The 11,885-nt window shown below is 35.5% G+C and overlaps 1 protein-coding gene across 7 annotated transcripts in view; it reads right to left on the reverse strand.

Annotated features, from left to right (window-relative positions):
- LOC121726306 (RNA-binding protein Nova-1) overlaps positions 1-7,363 on the reverse strand; it is a 57,611-nt gene extending 50,248 nt beyond the window's left edge. For 3 of the 7 annotated variants that reach the window (XR_006035518.1, XM_042113603.1, XM_042113602.1), the window contains exons 1-2: positions 6,948-7,363; positions 6,505-6,564 (exon numbers count right to left, since the gene is read on the reverse strand). Coding sequence is in view for 6 of the 7 variants with exons in the window: in XM_042113603.1 (XP_041969537.1) it covers positions 6,505-6,564; positions 6,948-7,071 (184 nt within the window). In the remaining variant the exon portion in view is untranslated. The remainder of the gene's footprint in view (positions 1-6,504; positions 6,565-6,947) is intronic. The other 4 variants (XM_042113607.1, XM_042113605.1, XM_042113604.1 and 1 more) reach the window with 3 other exon arrangements.
- Between the last annotated feature and the right edge of the window lie 4,522 nt (positions 7,364-11,885).

Raw genomic sequence — 11,885 nt, forward strand, 5'->3', positions numbered from 1 at the left:
CTCGTAATAAATAACCTCACTTAGAAAAATGGAATCTATATTTAATATTGAAGTTGCCCGCTATGTTTTTCCAGTCGCTCACTTAGTAATAAAGTCGCTCGGATAGAATTTAAATATCTGAAATAGATTAATCGCAATCCACATTTTGTAAGCTCGTTCTGGATTTTATTATAAATCAATATTAGTCTTTAGTATAGTTTATTTTTCGCTTAGTCAAATTAATACCGCTCATGTTATTAAAACAGTATGTTCATCATCAGTCGCAAAGTAATTTTTTATTCGCTCGTTTTATTATTTCCCATTAATAATAATTACTGTTTACCTTGAAACTTGTATGAAACGATTTAACTTTGGCCCATTGTATTGACTACTGACTAGACGTCGCCGGCCGCCGAGTGTGTGGAAACAGCTGTTAAACTTTCGTTTTATGTTTCTTATAATTTTCTTACGTTTCTTTCGCCAATGGGGATTGTCCATTTTTTTTTTATTTTGCTCATTACAAAAACATTTCGAGGAATAAGGTCAGTGATCGTTTTTCTGTATATAAAAGAAAAAAATACCCATTAGTTACTTATATTTTTGAACAAATATGTTTAACCTTAGTTTGACCTTCAATGGCGTTAAATTAGCAATAAATTCGACCAACATTACGTTTCGAACTTTTGGTAAGCTTCTCGTATCAGCTTTCACATAATAAGAACTTGCATTTGACGAACCAGCCATTATAAATAAAATTGAAAGGAAATTTAAAACACTACAGAGGTCAATTGGCCGCCGATGATGACGTCAGAGCGAAACTTTAAAAAATTATTGAGAAAAAACTAGCCAATGAATTTCAAAATTATTTAATTTGTATTCTTAAAATACCTTATTTTAACGAAAAAAAAAATATAAAAAGTATATGTGATTTTTTTTGGACAATGCCCATTATACTATTATAGGCTCGTTACTAGCAGGCAGCAACCATTACTTATTCGATAAAAAGCCAAAGCTGCTGATCATTACCAGTTACCACAGTAGAAATGTGAAACAATAGAGATACTGACAGATTTTATAGATTACATGACATAAAATTATGTTTAAATCTTTTTTTCTCTTATCTTTCTATAAAAGAATTGGATTTATTTTATTCTTTTGTAGAAAAAAATATTTCTCTGGTGCTAGTATATTCTATTCGCCTGCACCGTGCACGTTAAACGGCACGGTGCAGGCAAATAGAATATCCCAGCCAGGAAGTACACTCGTCGAGTAGCTCACCTCACCTCACCAAACTGGTACAACCTCTCTATCATCGCTGATAGCGATACTCTAGTGTTTAGATAAGAACAAATTACTTTATAATATCACGTATTTGCCACTCGCGCTTATCAGATAACTCAATCTTCAACATAAATAATTTCCTACGCGCTGGCACTCGAACGACTTAATAAGAAGTCGGCGAATTCCATAATTATTATTAGGTGGTTTGTATTCCGATTTTCGTCAGCTCCCTATTCTCATAAATCATAATATCACGAATTACAGATGTCGCACATAGGATTTTATAGCAACAGAAGTCGTTTCTAGGTTTGATTTGTAAGTATTTAAAATATTCGAAAAGGTCAATCGGAAAAACGATTGCCGAGCTAGTCTATGTATATATAAAACTCAAAGGTGACTGTCTGACTGATTGACATAGTGATCTATCAATGCACAGCCCAAACCACTGGAGTCTGGACGCATCGGGCTGAAATTTGGCATGCAGGTAGATGTTGTGACGTAGGCATCCGCTAAGAAAGGATTTTGATAAATTCCAACCCTAAGGGGTTCAAATAGGGGATGAAAGTTTGTATATAATAATACTTCTTAACGCGAGCGAAGCCGCGGGCAAAAGCTCCTACCTAATATGATTCAAATTGTAGCTTCTTAGCGTTTTCCCCACGTATTAAAAAATATGCAACGTGTAGAATCGTGCGTTTATCTAAATCTTATAACTTTATAAGTGACTCTGTATTCAGATTTTAGATATTCTGTTAAGAAGCAAGATTATGGTGACGGTCTCTACGGGTAGAAACAGTCTCTTCATTTTATTCTGAGCTGCTACTTTCACAGTGAACTCTCTACAAGGAACATGTACACACCCTAAAGTATTATCACTAGTTTTTGTTAAACACTGTATATTCGGCTGTGGATATTTTTTTAAAATAAAAAATAACCAGTTTAATGCGCTAGATTTTTCACAAAAAGCCACTAATTAAAAAATACACATTTTTTTTCCTTAAACTTTGGTTTTTCTATATGTATTTAATTCCACGTTTATAACATATTGCCTGTGTAAGCGTAGTCTACAAAAGAGATATCAAATGAGACCTTTTTTTATCTTCATAGGATATTTACATGAGAAGTACAGCGGCAATAAAATGGTCACATTTAGCAATTCCTCTCAATCAATTCAGCAAATGGATTGTCAAAACTGTCAAACTGACAAATGTCAAATTAGTACGAATTACTACAGTGCGACTAGGTTAAATATGAACGTGGGCGGTGGCGCTGCTCGTAAAGGAGAACTGTCAAAAATGACGTTTTTGTATGATGGCAGCGTTAGTTCCTTTTTTCGACACGTTCATTTAAATACTTGTCGAGTTGTAGACATGAATTGCAATTATTATGATTCTTGTGATTCTCCAAAGCGACCATTTTAGCCCCGCTGGTCAGATTAGGGCGAAAGCCCGAGAAAGACTTAAAATGGCTGCCATTTTACAACCGTGAGAGAGAAAAAATTGAGAGCCAATTTGTCGATAAAATATGCCATAGATTACCGATGTCGGGACACATTGTATATTAATAAACAGCTATTGAATCGAGTATTTTTGCAACGACTACCGCTTTTAAATATTAATTTGCAAGCTTTGATAATACTGCCGGATTATTATCACTAAAAGGCAGTCATAGACGCTGCATATTCTCCATACTCCAATAGCGCCCGCTCGTCCGCCCGACTCCCGGCCGGCTCGCTTGCCGGATATGAATGTGGCTGGATAGAGGAAATCGTGACAAAGAGCGCTGAACAGACACTAAATAACTCCCCGTCCAACGTTAGATAAAGCTTTTTCAAAGCAGTTTTATAAACCGTAAACAAAAATCTCTCTACCACAATCTGCGAGTTGCGACAAACGATGTATTAATGATCAAAATTTGTTCCAAGCTAAATTGAATCTACCACAGGACGAAAAAAAGTTGTAATTAATAGACGTCTACTATTTCTAAGCCAATTGCTGCTGCTGCTGCAATTAAACAAGCTTTCTCAGATTTCTACAATGCTTCTTCGTCTAGTTCAGAGTTTTTCAATTCCACGGACTCATACAAATTCAACGTTTTCAAGAATCCCTTTATTAAAAAAATATATTGTCGCACCCTCGCTGTGATAAGCGAAAGAGTTTATGAGACTTTGTGGTAACTAATTAAAATGTTCATAGATAAATCCACTACAAATACGGACACACACGGACCCGGCGGCGGTCCGCGGAAAAAGTTTAAGATGCACTGGTCTAATTTGTTTAAAATTGTGTTGGCAATTGGCATTCATAATATTAGATTATATTTAGTTAAACAGAGTGGCGGGCTATAATAAGCGTGGGTCAGACGAGAAGTATCGCCCACTAACCATGACACTAACCGCGGCTTACCGAGACCCGAGACCCGACCCTAACTTATCATGCTTTATTACTCTACTTCATCATTTTATTGTACACAGACGGCTTTAACTTTGCTTTTTAAATACATTTCATGTTTATGGGATAGTCGTTATTGGAATAGTTTTGTAGCCTCCATTTAGAAATTGTAAAAAGTCATATTATTTGTACATTTTTTTTTGTATTAGTTAAGTATTCCATAGTAATCCAACAGTCAATAAATAATTATTCGAGCGCGTAAAGTTAAATATGAAAAGATGATCTTTACATAGTTAATTTTCCGCGTGAGTCGTGACCGAGTCCTGCCCGGCTCCGACTGCCAACTGCCAAGATCCTAGCTTTCCTATTTAACTCGCGATATTCATCATTAGTTTACTTGATTATAGCTGTTGCTGTCCTTTTTATACGCATTTTATATGCTTTTCTTTGAACGGGTAGCATCGAGTTTTCCTTTCGAAGCATCTTCTAGGCTACCGATAACGAATACTGTTTCGTGTGACTAGTTTGCTCGGATACCGCTTTCACCGGGCTAAGTTTGAAGTGTCCTTAGGTGCCAAATGTTTGAGAGCTTGCTATTGGGCAGTTTACAGCGATAACGTAGTCCGCGATTTATTTATTAGTCAACAATTGATCAGTCAGTGTGGTCCTGCAGGCATGCATAATCTGGTTTCTTTCTACTTAGTCTAGGAAAAAATGCAGATTGATAAAGGAAATTCGTCCCATTATCCCATAAAGAAACTTTGACCCTATAATATATTGTATTTCTAATTTCTATTCTAGTTGTATTGGTAAAATTCGCAGCGACAAACGATTGAGGGATCTCTCTCGCGCTCGTCGCTGCGAATAATGGCCGAGTAATTCTGCGTTTCCACTGGAACTCAGTCCGGTGGGACAAAGGAAAATGGTTTTGAGATCCGAATTCCAATACAATTGATACTTTTGCCTGACCTCGTATAATTGAGAAACCTCCTCGTTTTTGGAAGTCGGTTAAAAACACATCCCTCGCAAGTCGCAACACAGCTCCGTCGGAAATGCAGTCTTCAAGGCCGGAAATGTTCGGCTTTCATATAAGTTTTAGGGTTCACGTAACTTTTCTTTGGGGCTATTCTGAAATCAAACTTGAAGAGCTTCTCTGTACAGATTTTATATAGTCAACCTACAGTAGACTACGTAAAATCTGCTGTAAGCGCTACAGTAGATTTCGATACGAATTTTTACTGTAGCTGCTTCACGACAGCTTCTGTGGCTTAATTCGGAATAACATTAGTATATGGCCATGGCCAAGTGAGTTACTGTTGTTTTAGCTTCAGAAGAGCAGACATTGAGTTATTTGTGTTTGATATCAGTTCCTGCAATCTTTACTTAATTTTCCAGTATTTCAAACTTGCAAATTACGCCCAGTATTTCAAATTTCAACAAGATTACGCCCATTGAGGCATTGAAGCAACATTTACATTGAAATCGATAACCTTGAGGTGCATTCTACTAATTAATTAAATATGGATAGCCTTTATTACAGTCATTCCAAGAGTTTCAGAAGATATAAAATAGGAAATACAAAAGCCGTTGTGTACATTCTAAACAAGGGATTTCATGGCAAACAAGAGAAATGCTATTTAAGCCTTAAACATCTACTGGAAGCCATTTGTACTGCGGTCTGCAATTAATGGATTATAGACCAATGATTATGCAAAAAATTTTGAAAGAAAAAACCAATAAAGTAAACAACCTTTATTTGAAAAAAAAATTAACAGGCCATTGCACAGAGTAAACATATTTTCTATTCATCTTAAGTGATTCCAAAAGGCACCTACCAACCTTGATTTATACAAAAAAGACCATACAAATATGAACCTTAGCAGCTACCAAATTAATACAATTTTTAAAGTTCAAGCAAACTGTGTAGACTACCTTCGCATATCTTCATACATTAGAATGGATAAATAAACTACTAACATAATATTCTTTATGGTAAAATATGGACTTTAAACTGTACTACTTTATCGACCATAATGTTTACAATATCTAGGATCTTAATTTACTCAATTTGGGTTACTTAATTTAATGAGAATGGTAGCTTAGGGCCTGTTTCACCATTTGCTGATAAGTGCCGAATAGGCTATCCACCACTTAACATGACAGATAAAGTATGGAGAATCTGTCAAAAAAGTTGTGAATAGCCTATTCGGCACTCTATCACAAAGTGGTGAAACAGGCCCTTAGAATAAAATAAACCTGAAATAATTAAAAAGGTGCCAATCTAGAGCCTATGAGATGCGATTTCATTACACATAACTTTCCGCTGATACAGATTACTCTAGTGTTGTTATAATAATCGGGTTAGTTTTGATGTTGACCAAATAAAGAAAGCAAATAAAGCGATCAGATGTGAAATAAAATTTCAAGAAGAGATTGCAAGTGAACCTAGAAGTAATGCAGAGAGATTTATACATTTAGATGATCACTCGGATGATGAGACGACTAAGGCATGAGTGGACGGTGTGGCTAGGTACGGACTCACGACATCGAGGCAATGTTTACTGTGCAATGAGAATGGCGCTAATGTCTACGCCACCTCTGCTCGCCAGCGGCTCACCGTAACCCCCTCGCGTATTTGATTTAAATCGACTGTCGGACAATTTTGTGGGGTAACTCCCATCCGACCAGTTTAAATATATTATTGGAATGGCTTTCAGTGATCACAAACTGGTCGGAAGGGCGGCCCGCGGCGGTGGCGGCTGACCGAGTGGACGAGCGAAAGTGTGTGCGCGCCTTAACATGCGCGGCACCAAAACCACAAAGCCGATGAGGAGCGATAATCATGACGACTCACCAAAATGAGACGGATTGGCATGGCCGTTAGCCATGGGCAAGGCCGTCACCAAATCTTGAACTAAAAAACAACGACTCACTTTAACACTGCATTCATTATAATAATAAACATGGGCTACTAATTATCGTTATCAGTTCCAACCTTTATTAGACAATACGTACGCATTTTACAACGATCGAGCTTCAAAACACATTAATCGACTCATTCTAGCTGTTATCGATCCATTTTTAATATTATATTCGACTAAACCGGTCAAAAACTGCGGTGTTGACAGTCATTTTGTCGCATTGATAGTAGCTGATAGAGAATCTAGCCTGTATGGGTATATAGGTATGTGGGTATATTTAATTGATAGCAGGGTCACCTCACTGTGTCAATGTTAAATATCGCTTGCCAAATACGTAACCGATTACGAGTCCGTCGTAAAAAATAGGAGTACTCACCCGAGCTGAAGTGAGACCTCTTGATGTCCCCATTTTCCGAGTCACCATCGAGTGGACGTTTTCTGGAATCCGAAATTTCCGGATCCGGACTGGGGCAAGTATCCATTCCTGTGTCAGCGGCCATGTTGGATTTTAGGGCAATACGAAAAACCTCTCTAGCATAATTCCCATTACGTAATTGCTTCAATTTGTATACAAAATTACGGCACAATACATTGTTTATTTAACGATAAATTCACTTAACACTTAAACAACAAAAACATGGGAGGAATAAAAATTTAAATGGCAAAATATTAAAATATAGTATGAGGAGTGACACTATAGCTATTACGTCTAAATTTTATGTGCACGTTTGTCCGTTGTCGGTACTGCTCTGCGGCTGTATTGCAAATAGATAACGTGAAGTTGTCTACAGATCCATTTAGTGTACTTATTTATCTAATTTAATGTAGTAAACGGAGGAACTGTGTACATTTAATTCAATAAAACTCGTGAACAAGTAAAGAAAGTAAAAATTTAACTATTTCGTCTCGAATTTATAGTTAAAGTCTAAACATTTTGTAATTAGACTTCTTCTGTTGGTAGCATTGCCTTGGAGTTTTGACATTGACAGTTACCAGCTGATAAGAAAAGTGTTGTACTTTTAATGGCCAATATAAGTATTTTTATTTTAATACATGTGTCGTAGGATGATTTGATAAGTCGAATTACCGCAAAAATTCTAGGGACTTCGCGAAAACACGGATAATTAGACAATGGTGATTACATTTTTCAATCTTACTGACAAAATGTAGTATTTTCGCGAAAACGCGAGTCGTCTTAGTAAGATTGCGAAACGAATCGAAGTTAGTTATTATCGAAAAAAAAAAAACACTGATTGGTTGATTTAACACAACAACATCTTCTCTGATTGGTCGAAGACTTGACGTTTTAAATGTCAATTCATTGTCACGCATTGTTTTGTTTGTGGTGGTTTTTGTAATCGAGTTAGCAGTTTTTGATATTTAAATTTTAATGTGTTTGGAATTGCCGTTAGACTTGATAAATAGTTAGTGTCAAAAGTTATCTAAAAGTGTGTCTGTAATTACAAAATGACTGATACAATTGAAATTAGTGCTGAAGGTTACTAATTCTGAGGTTATGGTTGATATTAGAAAAAGGTTAAATAAAAAGTAAACAGGCATTGTCATACCTTACCCTTTACAATTCTATGGTGTAATACTTCATAGATACATAGGAAAAGATAGTAACCAATCAGAATAAGACTTGGCCAGTAAGCACAAATCAAGCCAATCTGCGTTAAGAATGTGCAATGTTACTAAGGCAATTCGCGTTTTCCCATAAAACCTAACTTTTTTTAGTAAAATTGAAAAATATAAACGGCATTATCTAATTATCCGTGTTTTCGTTCGTAAACGTTTCTTTGCCATATAAAGTATTTCACCCGTATTATTCTATTGAAGTGACTAAATAAGTTTGTCACCATGGCAATGTCCATCGCTATCCCGTCGCACAAACAACGATCGCCGTCAGTCTCGAGTTGTAATTATTTACTATTATTTATTCAACAAATGCAATATAAAAAATCAATATAAAAAGATATAAAAAATGCAAAATTTAATATAAAAAGTACCCCAGTAGCCGATTTTCAGACCCAATGGATATGCATATAAAATTTGATTAAAATCAGTAAAGCCATTTCGGAGGAGTACGCTGCCTAACATTGTGACATGAGAATGTTATATTACATAATATATAAGATAAGATTTTGAACTCTGATATCATTTTAAAGTTAAGTATTATTATCTTATATCTTTAAACGAGCAATTCTTGTAAATAAATCACGACGATTTTCATGAAATTTAGTATATAGGAGGTTTCGGGGGCGATAAATCGATCTAGCTAGGAATCATTTTTAAGAAAATGTCATTTTATTCGTGTTTTATCGAATACCGAACAAAGCTCGGTCAAATAAACAGCAAGATAAATGTTAATTTATGTGCGGTATATGAGTATTAAATATATTTCCGTTGTCTGGTAGTGGTACCTGTAACACAAGTCCTTCAGGTACTTACCACGGGCCAGACTGACGGTGTGAAGCGTCCAAAAAAAAAACCAACTGATTAGACAAGTACACTAAAAGTCTAAAAAATATTTATATTCTTGTAAGAGCTGTCGACACTGACCTCCATTATACAAGTACGCTAGACTTATTATACCCACTTGCTTTTTGTGCCTATTTGAAGCGGAATCAGTGCCCCCAATGCGGGGGAAGAGAACTAAATCTGACGTAACTTGCACTATTGGTTGTAGAAACTAGTGTTAGTTTCAACTGCTCCCACTACTGCTATCAGCGCCAGTATGGCGACTTTCAAACGTCATTCTTACGTCAAATTTAGTTCTTTGGTTGTAGAAACTAGTATTAGTTCCAAGTATTCCCACTACTAAATTACTAATTAAGAAAATGTACTTTAAACATACATTTCCATTTTTTCAAACTATCAAAAAACCAATCGACGCGACGGTATGAATTGTGTCGAAGAGTAGATGGGACCATCTAATACTTAACTACTTTAAAGATCACGGACCTATTCAAAATCTTATCATTTTATTTAGATATAATAATTAATTTCTAAAGCTTAATTCGTTTTGCACATCACTAGTAGGTAAGATTACGTCATAGAATGCTTTCCACCAATCAGCGTTTACTACTAACTTCACTCAATACAAGATTTTGGCGCCATTGTTTGATTATATTATAATGATATAATTTTGATTATAATATCTTATTCATTAGTAAATTTTGAATAAGAGTTACTACACAGTGTTACATAATAATATAAAATGTACTAATAATTATTACACAATATTAGTAACGTACCAATTATTCAAAAGCTTGAATTATTCACCAAGAAATCGTTTTGTTTGCCATTAATTATTGTCATTTGTCACTCATTACTTAGAGCATTAAACCAGCTGGTTTAATGCTCTAAGACTCATTATTGTGCAATTAGTACGCTAACATGTCATAACTTGCTATCAGTTTTTTGCGGTTGTTGCAAAATGTTTTTGTTATCTAATTTCAAATAATGGCGGGAAGCTACCAGAATTTGAACACGAATATAGGTCAAGGTAGTTTGAGGTTTTATCTCGCTCGCTCTCGCAGCCGCGCACAAAGGAGCAGGACAGCGCAGATGCGGACCCGGTGCGGACTTTGCACTACTAACTAAAGTGGGTCATTTTTTATTAATCACTTTTGATTTTGATAACAACGTGAATGAGCTGTTGTGACGCATAATATATCTGCAAAACTATACAGGACTCTAGAAAGCAATTATTATGAGCACTTATTTAATTGACGGCACCAGAGACTCAACAGTAGAGGACACTGATACTTATTACCTTTGAGTTTTTCATCTAATATTAATATCATTGCTTAACTTAATAGTTATTACTTAATACAAACATAATCTATACATACATATATTATAAAACAAAGTCGCTTTTTTCCCCATGTCCCTTTGTTCCCTTTAATCTTTAAAACTACGCAACGGATGTTAATGATTCTTTCAGCCCTTATATCGAGGAAGGCTATATACTATATTTTATCACGCGACTTATAGGAGCGCAGAAATAGAGGAATCTGTGGAAAAAAACGGGGAAAATTATTTTAAAGGGCTAACTTGAACGTTCTAATCTCAGAACTACTGGTCCGATTTGCAAATACGCAACGGATTTTGATGATTCTTTCAGTGTTAGATAGCCCATTTATTGAGGAAGGCTTTAGGCTATATTTTATCATTCTAATATGTGATGATCATAGTAATTAGTAGAATGTGGAAAAACGGGGGAAATTACTTGAAAAAGCAATGATAAAATACTCAAACCAGATATGTTACTACCGCGCGCGTTGTGAAGCTTCAAATACGGCCCAATTGGGCCGTCTGTTGTTTAGTCTGCATCGAGCGCAGTCACGAACGTGCCTCGTCTTGTCTTACCTAAATAAATTGAAAATGACGTCGTGTGCGTTTCGAAAATGTACCAATTATGACTCGAAAGTAAACAAAACACATGGAATCTCTTACCACATGTCTTGATTGCAATAAATACCTCGATTATTTACATTTTCAATTATTTTTTCGAATAATCTGGAGAAATCGAATTTTCGTCATAGCTCCGGCGAAGAAAGAGACAGCGATACGATTCGACGTTTAAAAATAGAACTGTCTCTTTCATGTAAATGGTTTTTCGTATCTTTTGTTTCACTTATCTGTCAAATTTGTCAATGTCTGCAATTTTGAATTTGAAAATTGTTCGGAAGAGATTTAAGCCGGAAAATAGTATGGACGTAACATATCTGTATAAGGGCTTATCTCGCGAACTACTGCAGCAATTTTATGTTATTTGGCATAGATAAGAAGTAGACCTCGTGAAGGATCATAGGCTTTAATCATTTTTTTAGTGGCTATATATTTTATACCCATGCGACGCCGGGGCGGGTCGCTAGTAATATAATATAGGTCACCACATATTTTATTTTATTGAGAGGTTTTTTTTAATCTAATCCTTTTGCTATACGACCACGTAATGTATTTTTTGTGCCCTGGATCACTCTGGTTCCAGTGATATCAATTAGACTTTAGAGACAAACCATCTGTTAAGGGTCCGGGTGCCATCGCAGTTCTCATACAAACGTAATTCCAATCCAAGATCATTTCCCATACTTGAATATTTACCATATTTGAATTATTATTCAGTTTAAGATAGTAATTACCTAGGTTCCTGTACAAAGATTCACTGCAAAATATTTACATGAACGATTACAATTTAGTATGTTAATATTGTAATCGTTCATATTTTTGGTATGTAAATATTTTGCAGTGAATCTTTGTACAGGAACCTAGGTAATTACTATCTTAAGCTGAAAATAACTCAAAT

Source organism: Aricia agestis, chromosome 4, assembly GCF_905147365.1.
Source record: "Aricia agestis chromosome 4, ilAriAges1.1, whole genome shotgun sequence".
Classification (NCBI taxonomy): domain Eukaryota; kingdom Metazoa; phylum Arthropoda; class Insecta; order Lepidoptera; family Lycaenidae; genus Aricia; species Aricia agestis.